Raw genomic sequence first — 15,430 nt, forward strand, 5'->3', positions numbered from 1 at the left:
ACATGTGATGGAGCATTACTAACCTGACTCAGATTTGTTTCACCAAACCATCTAGGAGAGCTCCATTGGAAGCCATTTGGAAAAGGGCAGGCACTTTCAAAAATACTTGGCAGGTGATTGGATTAATCTGTCTATCACCTTCTATCATGGGCCACTTTTGATTGGTTAACAATGGCTGGTACATTTGGAGCACAGCACTTCTGATTGGTGTGGATGACTGACACACAGAAAAGAAATCGATGAATCGTTCAGCCCTACACTATATGCTTTAAATACAGTGCTGCAGGAATTATTCCTAAAACCTAGGAATGAGTGAGCATTTGATCATTTATGTCCGTCTCAAATTCATTGTTATTATTCAATTTGTTTTTGGTCAGATGCTTGAAATATGATCTGCATACAACACAAGCTGAATAAAATAACACGTATTGTTCTAAGACATAAAATACGTCAATAAATACTCAACTCATGAATTTCCCCAGATTTTAGGCGGATGCTACTGTAACAAGTGACTGAATAAGACGACTATCACGTCAAACTTAAATCTGTGATGGATAGATAGAAAAGTGACTATAATTGAAACAAATAAACAACTCAGTTTAAACATTTCCTGAAAGGTTGTAGAATGAAAGTGAGGATTAGTATGACTTCTTACGTAGGTTCTTTTAAAGCATGGTGTCATTTGGCAATAATGATATGTCTAATAGTACTTAAGTTAGTACATAATGGAAGGCCATCAAAGACTTTAGTGCTGGGAGAAAGTCGCTTTATATAAAGAAGTATGAATGTAGGAATGAGTTCTAAAACCCGGAAACCCGTTAGCTTTCAGTGTTTAAGCTTTTTTGGTGAGATGCTTGATATAAGGTCTGTGGTTAACACAAGCTTAAGTGATTCTCTTTTGCTGTGATATTGTTGTAATTTATGTTCATAAAGATCCTTGAATGATTTGAACCTTGCTTCTCTAATGAAAATGAACCTTGAGTGTGCATGTATTCTCTGTGAGGAGAGAAGTGAAGTGTGTCTGCAGCTGACGTCTGAGAATCAGAGGAAATGTCAGAGGAGTAATGAGCGTCTGTGTGCAGGTACGCCATGAGGCTCAAGAACTTCGCCAGCCACTCAGCCACCGTCGCTGAGAAGAAGCTCGCCGTGTTGTGGTGAGATTCTCTTTTTATACTTATGGTGGATTGATTTCTTTATTTTCATGTCATGCACACAAATTGCCTAACTCTTATGGCTTTACAAAAAAGTATTTATACAGTTTTAGCGGTCAAACAATGAATTACAAATGTATGGGTAAAGGTATTGTTATTGTTCGCTATGTAGAATGTGACAGTCTCAATGCTTCCAAACATTCAAAAATACTGATTCCTTTATTTATCTTTAGTGTAAAAGTAATGAAATGTAAACGTTTAATACCTCATACAGGAGCATATCATTTTCCTTCATTTCTCTTACACTTATTTGTGTTAAGTTCAAAACCACAAATGTATTAATATCCCAATATGGACTGGTACTATATCCAAATCGCAGTAAGCTTAATATTTGGTAAAAGCCAAATATATACAAAAATAAATATAAACAACGTTGTATAGTGCTTCAGAGTGGTTCAGGCCTCTAAACAGTAATATACAGACTTTAATAACGTTAATAACGTATCAAAAACAATTCAAATATTGCAATCAGATCATATATATATATATATGTTAAAATAAACCTAAGCAGCAAATAAATGCAGATCAGTAGTAGAAATAAATGAATAGACCAACTTATTACTTATACAAATTAAATAAGAATGGATACATTATACAAGTGTGAGAAATAGTTGCAATTTCATCTTTGTAACCCTATGTTTTAGCTCAAACCTTTGTCTTTTGCAGTGATCTTAAAACCTTTTTTTCTCTGTGTGCTCCTCTTGAGTGGATCGTATATAAATTGATTCACAAAGATGTGGATTTTTTTTATATATTCTCCACATCTTTTACTTGAAGTGCTTCTTAATCCGTGCAGACTTGGCGTGTTTGAAGTCCGGCTGCGTTGTGTGTGGACGACATGAAAACAAAACAGAGGGGCTTTAAAGAGAATTTGTACAGTGGCTTCATCTGCCTTCTCTAATGGTTTTGTTTCCATAGTAACCGCTGTCTGTCTCTGCTGTATCTGAGGATGTTCCATCTGAAGAAAGACCACGCTGTCAAGTACTCACGGTCGCTCATGGAGTACTTCAAGGTAAAACCCACACACACTCACACATTTGGACGTATTTCCTCCCCTCTCTCATTCTCTCCCTGTGTGGATAAAAAAGCCAATTACAATCCCTCAAATGCATTTCATATTCATTTTCATGGTGCCTGTGCATTAATTTTGCATGGCGTTATTAGAATCCGCTCTTTCTCTTTGATATTAATGTATTAATTAGCTCCATCAATCATCACAGTGGATTGTTAGGGTTTAATGTGCTTGTTTTGATTAATTATGTTTAGTGGAATTAATTACTGAGGATGTCATTATCGCAGCGCCGCATTTGCATTGATGGGATTGGATTCCTGGGAAGGCCCTGACTGGGGGTTTAGTGCTGTGTGTGTGTGTGTGTGTGTGTGTGTGTGTGTGTGTGTGTGTGTGTGTGTGTGCTGTGTGTGTGTGTGTGTGTGTGTGTGTGTGTGTGTGTGTGTGTGTGTGTGTGTGTGTGTGTGTGTGTGTGTGTGTGTGTGTGTGTGTGTGTGTGTGTGTGTGTGTGTGTGTGTGTGTGTGTGTGTGTGTGTGAGCAGTCAGAGCAGTTCATTTTAAAAGCAACACGGCACAAAATCAGTGGTGTATTACTTTTATCCACATGACACATTAGTGTGGATTTTAAGTTCTCGTCACTGATTATGATTAACATCACACGTTTAATGTTCAGAAGTGACACACACTGAACGGGGGGAAATTGGTGCCTCGGTGGGATTCTGCTCGTGTTATTTTAACGTTAATATTTTAGACTTTTAGTTGGAGCTTTGGTCTACAGTGATTTGTTTTATGACTGATTGAATACAGGGTTAAAGGGTACTAATGGGAAAGATTGGCAATAGATTTTAATTACTATTGTTCAACTGATGTTAGGAAAACAAATGCTATTTAAAGATTGTTATGTCGTAATTTAATTGCGTCTCTCCTTTTCAACATAAAATAAAGGCACTTTCTTGCCCTAAAAAAACATATTGAATAAAAAATAAATGAATAAAGTTAATTCAGTTGAGCTTTTGTTCTATAGTCAGACAGCTTTTCCTCACTGAATAATATTTACTGAAATCCTACATTTTTACTTGATTATGATTATTATTGTATTGTAGATAACACAGACAGTGGCAGAATATCAGTGTTAGTATTATTAGATCTCAGCGCTGCCTTTGATACTGTTGACCACAACATATTGCTAGACCGTCTTGAAAACTGGGTGGGAGTTTCAGCAACAGCTCTAAACTGGTTTAGCTCCTACTTGAAGGACAGAACAAACTTTTTCTCAATAGGCAATTACAAATCAACCCTGATAAATATGTCATGCGGGGTTCCTCAAGGCTCCATCTTAGGACCTTTGCTTTTTAATATTTATATGCTACCTCTGGCTGAAATTATTAAAAAGAGCGATCTAAGCTATCACATCTATGCAGACGACACCCAGATTTATTTTAAAATGACACCGGGAGACTACTCTCCGATTAGAACACTGAGCAAGTGCATTGAGCACATCACTGACTGGATGACTCAGAACTTTCTCCAATTGAACAAGCAAAAAACTGAGATCATTGTTTTTGGAGCAAAGAAGGACCGATTAAAAGTAATCACAGAGCTTCAGTCGGCAGACTATAAAGTAACTCACAAAGCAAGAAATCTGGGTGTAGTGATGGACTCAGACCTGAATTTTAACAGTCACATTACAACAGTCATTAGGTCTGCATACTACCACCTGAAGAATATATCAAGGATTAAAAAACTAATGTCGCAACAGGATTTAGAAAAGCTTGTCCATGCTTTTATTTTCAGTAGACTCGACTACTATGGGCTCAGAACAGTCTCATAATGCACACATGCACACAGGAGGATTCACACTTGTATTTCATGATCCGCAAAAGGATTCACACTTGTATTTCCGGATCCACACTTGTGTTTTTCAATGCACACACAAATGTGTTCAGTTTCATATACATGTAAATAAAATCCAAATACAGAAAAAAGTTTTACATATGTATTTTTGATCCTCACATATTTGTTTTCCGTTTAAAACCGCTGCACCTGCAAACACAACCCGCTTTCTGTGCATGGATCGCTGTGCATTCGTGTGTGGGTTTTTTGAGACTCCCCTGACGGTGACCCGATTCGTACTTGTAATTTTTTCTATCTATAGCCAATCAGATGTCTCCTCAATTCTAAGCCAATCACATGAGCGCGCCCCCACGAGGGTAGATTTATTGCGTTCATGGCGTAGCGCTTCATGTACGCATTTTGCGCTGTCCGGAGCTGACAGGTCCATGGAGCCTGCCTGCAGGCGCTAATCTCAGGACACTTCCACTCTCAGTACATTGCCACTTTCCGAGCAGGAAATGCACGCAAATACAAGCCTTTATATTATTAAGGTACAGTGCCACTTTCCGAACCATTAATGAATGCTTGTGTACACAAAAACGTCAGGCAAAACCGTTTTAAATGTGTGTTTCCTGTATGGCGAATACAGCTGCTTTATTTATGTCTGTATGAAGTTGTTGTGAGTGTGGAGGGAGCAGCTACAGGTTAGCTTAGCCTAATCGATCAGTGCACTACGAAGCCAGTGCTAGACAGTGAACTGTCAACAGGGGGGGAGCCCCGCCGGTCATTATCGGCCGATATTCACTCTTAATAGTTTGATCGGTGCTCTCTATAAAGGCCGTTCAGGAGAGCTGGATCTGATCGATATGGACATAAACGCGAGTGAAGTTTTAGCGAGCTGCATGAGAAACTGACGGGCTGTCAGGAGAGAGGGGGGGAGAGAGGAAAAGAGGATCCGTTACTCCCGTGTTATTAGCCATATCCGGTCATAGTCCGGTAATTACCTGCTAACGGAAACTCTGCTACACAATTCTTCTTCTTATTATTATTATTATTGAAACATGACCGGTAAGTTTCAAATTTGTCCGGTCAAATTAATTCTGTCTGCGGAAACCCAGCTCCGGACAGCGCAAAATGCGTATATGAAGTGTCATGAACGCAATAAATCATACCCTCGTGGGGACGCGCTCATGTGATTGGCTTAGAATGAAGGAGACATCTGATTGGCTATAGATACATGTAGAAAAAATTACAAGTACGAATCGGGTGACCGTCAGGGGAGTCTCAAAAAACCCACACACGAATGCACAGCGATCCATGCACAGAAAGCGGTTTGTGTTTGCAGGTTCAGGGGATTTAAACGGAAAACAAATATGTGAGGATCAAAAATACATATGTAAAACTTTTTTCTGTATTTGGATTTTATTTACATGTATATGAAACGGAACACATTTGTGTGTGCATTGAAAAAACACAAGTGTGGATCCGGAAATACAAGTGTGAATCCTTCTGTGTGCATGTGTGTATTATGAGACTGTTCTGAGCCCATAGACTACTGCAATAGTGTATTCACAGGGCTCACTAAAAAATCTATCAGAAAGCTGCAGCTGATTCAGAACGCTGCTGCTCGAGTCCTCACTGACACTAGAAAAGTGGATCACATCACCCCGGTTCTGAGATCATTACACTGGCTCCCAGTCTGCCAAAGAATTGATTTGAAAATACTACTGCTAGTTTTTAAATCACTAAATGGCTTAGGACCGAGGTATATAGACGACCTACTCCATCACTATGAAGCATCCAGGAGTCTCAGGTCTTCTGGGTCGGGTCTGCTCTCTGTTCCGAGATTAACCACTAAACATGGAAAAGCAGCTTTTAGTTATTATGCCCCAACAATCTGGAACAAACTGCCTAAATCGTGCACGTCCGCAGAAACACTTCCTATTTTTAAATCCCGACTAAAAATGCACCTATTTGCCGCTGCTTTTAATTGAGCTGCCCATACTCACACTACAGTATGCCTTTTCAGTCATGTATTCTGTACCAGCTGTGTTTATTTATTTATTTTATTTTCATTATCTTTGCTTTTTATGCCTGTTTTTAAATGCCTTTTTAATAATGTATTTATGCTGTATTTGTTCTTAAATGTCTTTTGCTTTTAATGTGTAAAGGACTTTGAATCGCCACGTGATGAAAAGTGCTATATAAATAAAAGTGCCTTGCCTTGCCTAGATGCAGTTTGTCTGAAACATTTTAGTAGTCATAACAACTTATAGCCGCTATTTAATGGGCTGAAACCATTCCAAATGGGGGGGTAACATGTAGATTATTGAGCTTTACAGGTGCTGCTCGGATTCTGTTTCTTTGAGACAGTCTAGTTGTTTTACCATTTCCAGTTGTTTAGCTCTTCAGGCTCTCATTTTTCTTTTAGTTTTTTTTCTTTTCCATTTATACTCAGGCAGACAGTGTGATCTATAAAAACATGTTTTTAAAAATGTGTCTTTCTGTGACCCAGAATTCAGCCAAGACTTCTCACCAAGCACCCTCTCCCTGGAGGACTAATGGCAAGTAAGTATACACACACACACACACACACACACACACACACACACACACACACACACACACACACACACACACACACACACACACACACACACACACACACACACACACACACACACACACACACACACACAGAGACACAGACACACACAGTCCCCCCCTCCCACCTTTCATTCACACAGATAATTGAGAATTTATAATTCACCAGAGCTCTGATGCTAAATATCATGGCGCCTCCTGACAGCCACTCGCTCAAACCAACCCCTGAGGAAGCAAACAGAGGGATTGATTTGTTGGAGTTGTGAGGAAGAGGAGGCTGGAGGGGCCGCTGAGTGCCGGGCGAGGAGGAGGATGATAGATGGAGGATGAGAGGGGTGGAGGAGCAGTGGATGTGAAGCTAATGAGTTTAGACAGCTCTGACGCTGCACAACAGCAGGACTGTGTGTGTGTGTGTGTGTGTGTGTGTGTGTGTGTGTGTGTGTGTGTGTGTGTGTGTGTGTGTGTGTGTGTGTGTGTGTGTGTGTGTGTGTGTGTGTGTGTGTGTGTGAGGCACATGTCGTTGGGTCAGCGAGGGTCAAGGCCACATCACAGACTCTACATCAGGCCACAGGAGCCACACAGGCAGCTGGGGGAGCCTCTGCACTGACATGACTGATGTCCTAAAGGAGGATATCAGAACACATCCTCTCACATGCAACACTTTGTATAGCCCTAGTGGATACAATTATTACCAAGTTCTTGTATTTGATATAGTTCCCCGCAAGGTCAAGACAAAAGACACTTTAAAAATGTGGCAGCTTTCCAACATAATTCATGTGCAGCAAATAGGGTTGTACAATTACTGCTTACCTATATGTTCATACAAAAAGATTAGTGACCACATGTACATCTAACCGCAGGGGATGGCTGGCAAAAGCTATTTTTACACTTAATAAAAAAACAAAATGAACAGGCTAGGACCTTTTTATTCTATACTTCAATGTGTGTTAATTGAATGTTAAGATAATTAAACTCAGTGTGACCAGGCACTGAGTATCTGTGACAACCAGAACTTTGTTTACAACATGTCTGTATTTTGTTTAACAGTAAGCTAACTAATGACGAGAAGTACTCTTATAATGAAAATTCAACCCTTTATAAACATAACAATCTCTATCTTAATGTGGGGGCTCAGGCAACATTTAACTTTGATAAATGTTGAACTTTTGGAGAAATGTTGAACTGGTCCCTGTCACCGTTTACCCAGTCATCAAATCACAATAGAGATGCAGCAGGTCAAAGAACAACAGAAATTGTTCCTTCCACAGATATTCCTAAAGTTGTTTTTTTGTTATAAATCTGTTTGATATGAATGACTAAAAAGGTAATATAGCTCAGGCAGTAGAGCCTGAGTACCCCCCTTTCACCACTGTCACTCCAATAAAGGCACTGGAATCCCCCCACAAATAAAACAACATATGCTATCTTAACAACAAAGCTCATTTATGTAATACTTAAATCCTGATGGATGAAGTCTGCACTAAAACTGCTTATAGTTTTGTTTAGCCAACAATACTCACAGCAATGGAGATCTTTCACAGTGACAGTCCTATAATAAACATTGACATACTAAATCATTGTTTATTTACTTGTGATACTCAGTAATGGATAGGAACATTTGTCAGCTTCTGTCTGTCTGTTCATGTGGCTAATTTAGTGCAAGCACCCAACAAAGTTTATTGAGGTCTGTAACAGATCGAATGACTTCATGCTATGTGAAAGATATCAACCCTCCCCCTGCAAAGAATTATCGCTGATTCTGCAGTCCCTCTCAGCTTTAACACTAGAACCGCCAACGGGTACATTTTACCCGCAGCTGTTTCTTGATTGTATGTCACTTTTTTTCAATAAAATATTCAAGTCTCCCAGTCTGTGACTTTTCCTGAAAGTCTGTTATGTAGCACCCTTAAATTGCCATTTATACCCATCAGCGCCAGCGGGTATAATATTTACCTTATAGAATATGCAGTGATTCTCGCGCTATTGATCTCGCGCGTAAACATAAACATGACGTGTTGCTATAGCAACGCCTGTTGTTTACTGTGGTTCCTTATAGATAGAGAGATATAGAGATATAGAGAGAGAGAGAGAGAGAGAGAGAGAGAGAGAGAGAGAGAGAGAGAGAGAGAGAGAGAGAGAGAGAGAGAGAGAGAGAGAGAGAGAGAGATACACACTTTTAGATGCATATAAGTTTCAAAATCAATGTATTCTAATAGCGGGTACACTTGACCCGTTGGCGGTTTTAGGTATACAGCGACCCCTGGCGGTTCTAGTGTTAAGGGGCGATTTAGATCCTTTAAAGGTCCCATGTCTTGGACATTTCTACTGATCATAATTCCATTGTTGAGGTCTACTAGAATAGATTTACATTGTTCAATTTTCCAAACTCACATTGGTTTCTCATACAGCATCTCTGTATAGCATGTGTATTCACTCTCTGTCCTAAACGGCTTGTTGGAGCTCCTGCCCCCCCCCTCCCTATGAGCCCACTGTGCTCTGATTGGTCAGCTCGCCCACTCTGTTCTGATGAGTCCACCACCGTTACAGCGGAACATCAGTGATTATATGTTACAATGCCGTTTGATAGCAACCAGAAAATGACACCAGTAATGACAAACAGATGAGAATGCTGCGTGGGGTCTGGGTGCCGTGTTGGCGGGACGTTGCGGGGCTCGCTGCTGCGGACAGTGTGAGCTGGGTTACTGGTGTCGTTTCCTGGTTGCTGCGTGGGGTCTGCGAGACAGCGAGACATCGCGGAACTCAGCCTGAGCACACACATACTCACAGCCAGGCTGTTCGCCACACACTCACAGCCTGAGAAAAGACAAGGCTGAGTGAGTGTTTCTCCGCGATCCCAACTCGTCTATTACCAACGTTCAGGGAGCTCTATGCAAGTCAATGGGACTCCCTGATAGTTGAAAATCAACGCTAAAGGTCCCCCCACTGCGTTTGATAGTGACGCCAAGGGATCCTGGTGTGTGAGGAGCTCCACGGATTGGTCCATTACGTCGTTACGTCACTATACTCAGGAAGAAAAAAATGGAAAAAGACAAATCTCCAACGAGGCGTTCTGGGGCAGCATAGACAGGTCTTTTCTGTGTTAGAGTTTTACTCGCTACAGGGTGTACTTTGAGGGTTTGTGACTCTGCAGACCGTTTACATGCAGAAAAACCTTCATAACACAAGGGGACGGGTAATAACCGGAAAAGTATGACATGGGACCTTTAAGCTCATTGTCTTTGTTCAGTCTCAGCGCTCTCATCAACATTGTTTCAAGTCGCAGCTGTAGAACAGCTTTTAAAACCCACTGTACACTTACTGCCCAGCATGCAACAGTGGAGAAATGTAGTCACTCATAAGTAAAAAAGAGCTAAAAAGAGACTTCATATTTAACTAATAATGGCTACAAACATGAGTCTAAAAGAAGGCTAATGTTTCTCTCTGTCGGCTGGATGTTTACGAACGAGTTTATTAGGTGATAATGTGTCAGGGCTGAGAACCACTTTTTCCACTACTCCCCCACGGAAATCAATAAATGCAGCTTTAACACCACATTCTTATTAAAAGTGTTACTTCTTGCCATAAATATGGTTCTTCTTATCCCTTTGGCATCTTTTACTTTCCATATTCTTCTTCCCTGAGGAGGATTAATGTTATATCACCTTTTACTTTCTTACCCTTATCTACTCTAAAAAAAAGGCTTGTGTTGTGCCTTCGACTGCAGTCAAGCACTTTTTAGGAGTCGTATCTTTAAAAATAGAATACTAATAAAGACCGTATTCACATCCCTGACGCCAGTGAGTCTGATATGTAACAACTGAGTGCACACTTTGCTCTTTGTATGTTATCAGGTATCTCAAAAGGCCCTCCAGCTCACAGGCGCTCCCTGTTCAATTCTCCTGGTGTAACTGGGATTAATGCCTCTCTGTATGTTCCAGGGTGAATGGGACTCCCTCTCCCCTCTCTCTCAGCCCCTCCCCAGCCAGCAGTGTAGGTGGAGGAGCAGGAGGAGGGTCTGGAGGGGCCCCGGGCTCCTCAGGAAGCGTGGCTATTCCCCAACGGATCCACCACATGGCTGCCAGTCACGTTAACATCACCAACAACATCCTGCGGAGCTACGAACACTGGGAGACAGCAGACAGGCTGGCCTCTGACAGCCTAGGTAGGACAAACGCTTTTTGTACAGTTACTGTACTGAGGTCTATTCTGCAACTCACCCTACAGCCGGCATTAAAGTTTTTATAAACTGGATATTTGACAGGGGATTCATATCACAAAGTCAATATGAAAAGGGGCATTTGGCTCTTTAAAAGTGTGTGTATAATCCGTCATGATAGACAGAACTGTTACTAATGAACACTGTCAAATAAATCATTCTGAAGGCAGGAAGATTGTTTATGTATGGGTCCTTTCTTTTGCAGCCTTACTAGCCTTACAAATATTAGTTGTATTTTCCACAGTATTCATTGACCTAATGCACCTTTAAAGCGTCCTTGAATCCTTCCCTCATCTTCAGAAGATACTTGACCTTGATCCCTCTGGTGTGAGAAGCTTATCCTGAATTATTTCCCTTGACCTGTTTACCCAAAGAAAATAAACACAGTTTCCAGATGAATGTGTAAGAGTGCAGGGTGAGCAGGTGGGCACGCTCTCAATAGCGGGGGGGGGTTTGGTTGAGCTGGGCTGTCGACACTGAGAAGGCTAAAGACTGTTCCAGTGCCAAAGAAGCAGCTCTCCTCTCTACCTGCACCCACACACTCACCACTTATATGCACTTTTGTCAACAAGACCAGCTTGCATCATCGGCTCGAGACGGCCCATTATTCCAAATCCCCAAACTTTAGATCTATAGTTTAATTCGGTCCTTCAGGAAAACCTAAATTAATAATGATTAACCAAGTGTTTGAACGTTTGTTGTAAGTTTAATGCATTGTTTGAGGTTTGGTTTTATTGGTGGCCGAGGCAGCACGATAGTTAGCTTGAAATGTTGTCAGCATGATAGTTAGCTTCACGTTGTATAGGAGGATGATTGTTTTGCTGTTGATTGGTCCAGTGATTGCAAAATGCTATTCAGCTTGACATGTTGTTAGCTGATGGACGCCCTGTTGTTCAGGATGTTCACGTGGCACATCATTCCAAAACCCTAAAGTTCAGAATAATGTCTTCTTGGACTAAAAGCCCATTTATCCCAAGCCCATAACTACGAAAAGGAATGAAAAGGAAAATAAGGAAATGACCCATCCTACTCTGCTTCTGATTGGCTGGTACTCAATTATTTTCATGGTTGAGTTTAGTCATGAGGAGATGACGGTAATAGTTTAAAATAGGCCAATCAGAGACAGAGTCAGGCTGGTCATGTGTTCATCATAGTAGGACAAACAGCAGCAGGGAACGTCTGATGACATCATTCTGCATTATAATTTGTTATTAATTCTGTGTTGGCATGTACTGTCGGACAAGTGGGCTGTAAAGTCCAACAGGTCATTTTTTGGACTATCGAGGATGATAGGCCTTCGGGACAATGGCAATAAATCCATCAGCTAATCGTATCTAAGCGAACAACAACCAGATGATAACATCAACCAAACAACAACGAATCTCGGCTACCACTTTAAGCTAAGCTAAATGCATGCTATGCTAATAGCCAACACAGTCTCACGGCATTTCGTGTTATATTAATCTATTGATTCGTGTTCACCAACACGATTTCGCCATTTTTTTCGTGTCACACAGAACGATTTTAAAAGCAATGTAAATAATAACAAATTAGAAGGAAAAACAGATTAAAAAAAATACAGATTTCAGTATTCTGACCGGACAAAAAGACGTGGTGCAGGCACGAAACATACTACCAATAGAAATACATTGCTTTTAAAATCGTTCTGTGTGACACGAAAAAAATTCAAAAATCGTGTTGGTGAACACGAATCAATAGATTAAATTAATTTCGTGACTATAACACGAAATGGCGTGAGACTGGGTTGTAATAGCATATCAAGCTAACCATCATGCTGGCTGAGCCATTAAGTAAACCAAACAACACTGTGTTAAGATAACTAGCATTTTAACAATATAAATGAGTTTAATGTTGCCTGAGCCACCACATTAAGCTAGAGATTACTACATTTATTTAGGTTTTTCATTATAAAAATACTTTTACTTGGCGTTCTGTTGAACAAAATACAGACGTACCATTAGCTTTGAATAAATGACTGACCTAACTTTAAGCTCAATCTCTCTCTCTCTCTCTCTCTCTCTCTATCTCTCTCTCTCTCTCTCTCTCTCTCTCTCTCTCCTCTCTCTCTCTCTCTCTCTCTCTCTCCCTCCCTCTCTCCCTCTCCTCTCTCCCTCTCTCTCCCTCTCTCCCTCCCCTGTAGAGTTCTTCCAGGAGCTGGACTCTGCGATGGAGCCGCTGAGTCAGCAGAGCAGCATGACGGAGCTGGTCCGATACATCCGGCAGGGGCTCCACTGGCTCCGTTCAGAGGCCCACCTGCTGTAAGAACTGGACCCCAGCCAACATGTAAAAAAGAAAAAAAAGAGAGCGAAACGGGCCTCTGGGCTAGAACTGGGATAACAAGTGAGATGAGAGTCATGACGATGCTTCAGTTCCCACCGGGATCCCTCAAATGACCCGGCACCACCCACAGTAATGTACCAGCATACACTGGGTGGATTAATTGGGCTGAAATTCACCTGCAATTAGAGACTGAACAGTAATTAAGTTTGGGAATTTAGACTGTGAATCACAGAACACAAATTAGCACATTAAACATTTGGCTGATTCTGCTTTTTAGAGCAACTGTGTATCAGTGCAGGAAGCCTAACGCCCTAAAGGGACAATACAGGCCCCTGACTAGAAATAAAAAGCACAGAGGCAAGGTAAAAAAATAAATGTTTTATAAAAGATGTGGCTGATGAGATTCTGGAGTCTGGAGAAGAGGAAGGAGCTGAACAGAGGCTCACCTGCTCCATCAGCGGCCCAGAAACGCCTCAGTTGTTGATACTAGAATCAAAAGCCTCGGGCTGATATCGATTCATGTGGAGTACCGGTCCAATCCATCAGATAAGGAACGCTCTGGAGAAGGAAAAGAGGCTCAGCTACATATACTGGAGTTGAATTGATGGAGGCTGGAGTAGTTCTGTTTCAGTCAGAAGTTAGAATCTTCCGCTGAGAAATAAACTAAAAACACAGTATCTGGTCACAAAGATACATTTTTGAAGTTATGCTACTTGAGATTTTCATCCAATCAACTACATTTTTAGTGGTGTTTATGGCTGGAAACAATGAATGTATTTACTTTAATAAGATGCCTTTTATTATAAAGTATATCTTGCGTTTTTTTGCGAATTCAAATGTCGTATACATGCGTTGGAGAATCACAGGAAACTATTTGCGAAAGACCAAAGAAGGGCCACTTTTGACTGGCATTTCAAAGAGAAAGCATATTTGCATAATTACAGATATTTAGCTACAGTAATACATAAGCTAAATACAGAAACACTCTTGCTTTTTTTATTCTCATGTATTTCTGACAGAGCAAGTAAATATCCCTTAAGAAACGGCACTTAACTCAGTAAACACTGTGAAGTGTTAACTCTATTCGATCTTTTTACATTAATTAGCGTAATGCTCATAATTCTTCGTATGGTTTAACATTGTGTTAAAAGTTGGAAACATAAGCACTTTTGCAAGTTACGACATCAGTTGTAAACGATGGATTGTTTCTGTGAACCGCCGTCAACAAAAATGTAGCGATCGCAAGGAAATTCCTTTCGTAAAGGATGATCCAGTGTATGCTAAACTAAAGGAGATTATTAGGTAAGCATGGAGGCTCCTTTCCTATCATCTAGACCAGCAGTTTTCAAAGTGTGAGGCGCACCTCCCTGGGGGGGGCGCCAGAGAGCTTCAGGGGAGGCTCAGCGTGAGAAAAACATTACGAGAAAAAGACGAGTAAAGTGTCACTTGCACACTTTTGGCTGTCTGTGGAGACCTCGCCAAAAAGGCTGTAAAAGTGCTCATTCCCTTCACCTCCACCCAGGGGCGGACTGGCCATCTGTGTGTTCTGGAGAATCACAGAACGCCCGGTCGTCAGCGGGCCGGTGACGGCCGGCTCGGTTCGCTGGCGGCCGGCACCGCCCATTATTTTTTATGTTTTTAAACGGCATCATTTAAGTTGCGCTGACAGGCGACAGAGGTCCGTTCAGCGTAAAAAAAAGTTTCAAACATAAAGATAAAAAGGTTTTAAAAAGTTATTGTTTAATGTTTTAAAGAGGTGACGCTACTCAAATCGGTGCAGTCAGTGAGTCAGCACGATAGATTCAAACACACACACAGAGACGAGACAAGAGGAGAGAAACAGTCGGAGTCATTGCAAATGGCGTGCTCAAAAAAGAGAAAGGTAGACAGTGAAAAAGGAGCATTTAATGACATTTTCTCTTACTGGACCTCTTTGAAATGCAATTGAATACCCCTGCATTATAGCAACAACAACAATAATAATAATAATAATAATAATAATAGCAATAATAATTGGGAGGGGGGGCGCAGCTGTTCTTATGTTCTCTGAGGGGAGGCTCACCTTCCCACACTTTGAAAACCCCTGGTCTAGACAATCCGAACAGCTCCTATCATGGCTGCCAATCAGATACTTCCGGGTAATTTCTCTCCAATAAGAACCTTCTTCTGCAAAAAAGACTCTTCGACAGGAACCAGTTTGTCCAGCTGCCATAAAGTGACTCAAATGAGATCAGGGGTTTGTTTCAGTAAGAGCTC

General features: G+C 41.1%; 1 protein-coding gene across 1 annotated transcript in view; it reads left to right on the plus strand.

The window, feature by feature from the left end:
• aff2 (AF4/FMR2 family, member 2) overlaps positions 1–14,549 on the plus strand; it is a 131,821-nt gene extending 117,272 nt beyond the window's left edge. The window contains 5 exon segments of the mRNA XM_034121031.1: positions 1,083–1,154; positions 2,130–2,223; positions 6,569–6,621; positions 10,596–10,819; positions 13,035–14,549. Coding sequence (XP_033976922.1) covers positions 1,083–1,154; positions 2,130–2,223; positions 6,569–6,621; positions 10,596–10,819; positions 13,035–13,156 — 565 coding nt within the window. The 3' untranslated portion in view covers positions 13,157–14,549.
• Positions 14,550–15,430: the final 881 nt, after the last annotated feature.

The sequence above is a fragment of the Trematomus bernacchii genome, unplaced genomic scaffold, assembly GCF_902827165.1.
Source record: "Trematomus bernacchii unplaced genomic scaffold, fTreBer1.1, whole genome shotgun sequence".
Taxonomy (NCBI): domain Eukaryota; kingdom Metazoa; phylum Chordata; class Actinopteri; order Perciformes; family Nototheniidae; genus Trematomus; species Trematomus bernacchii.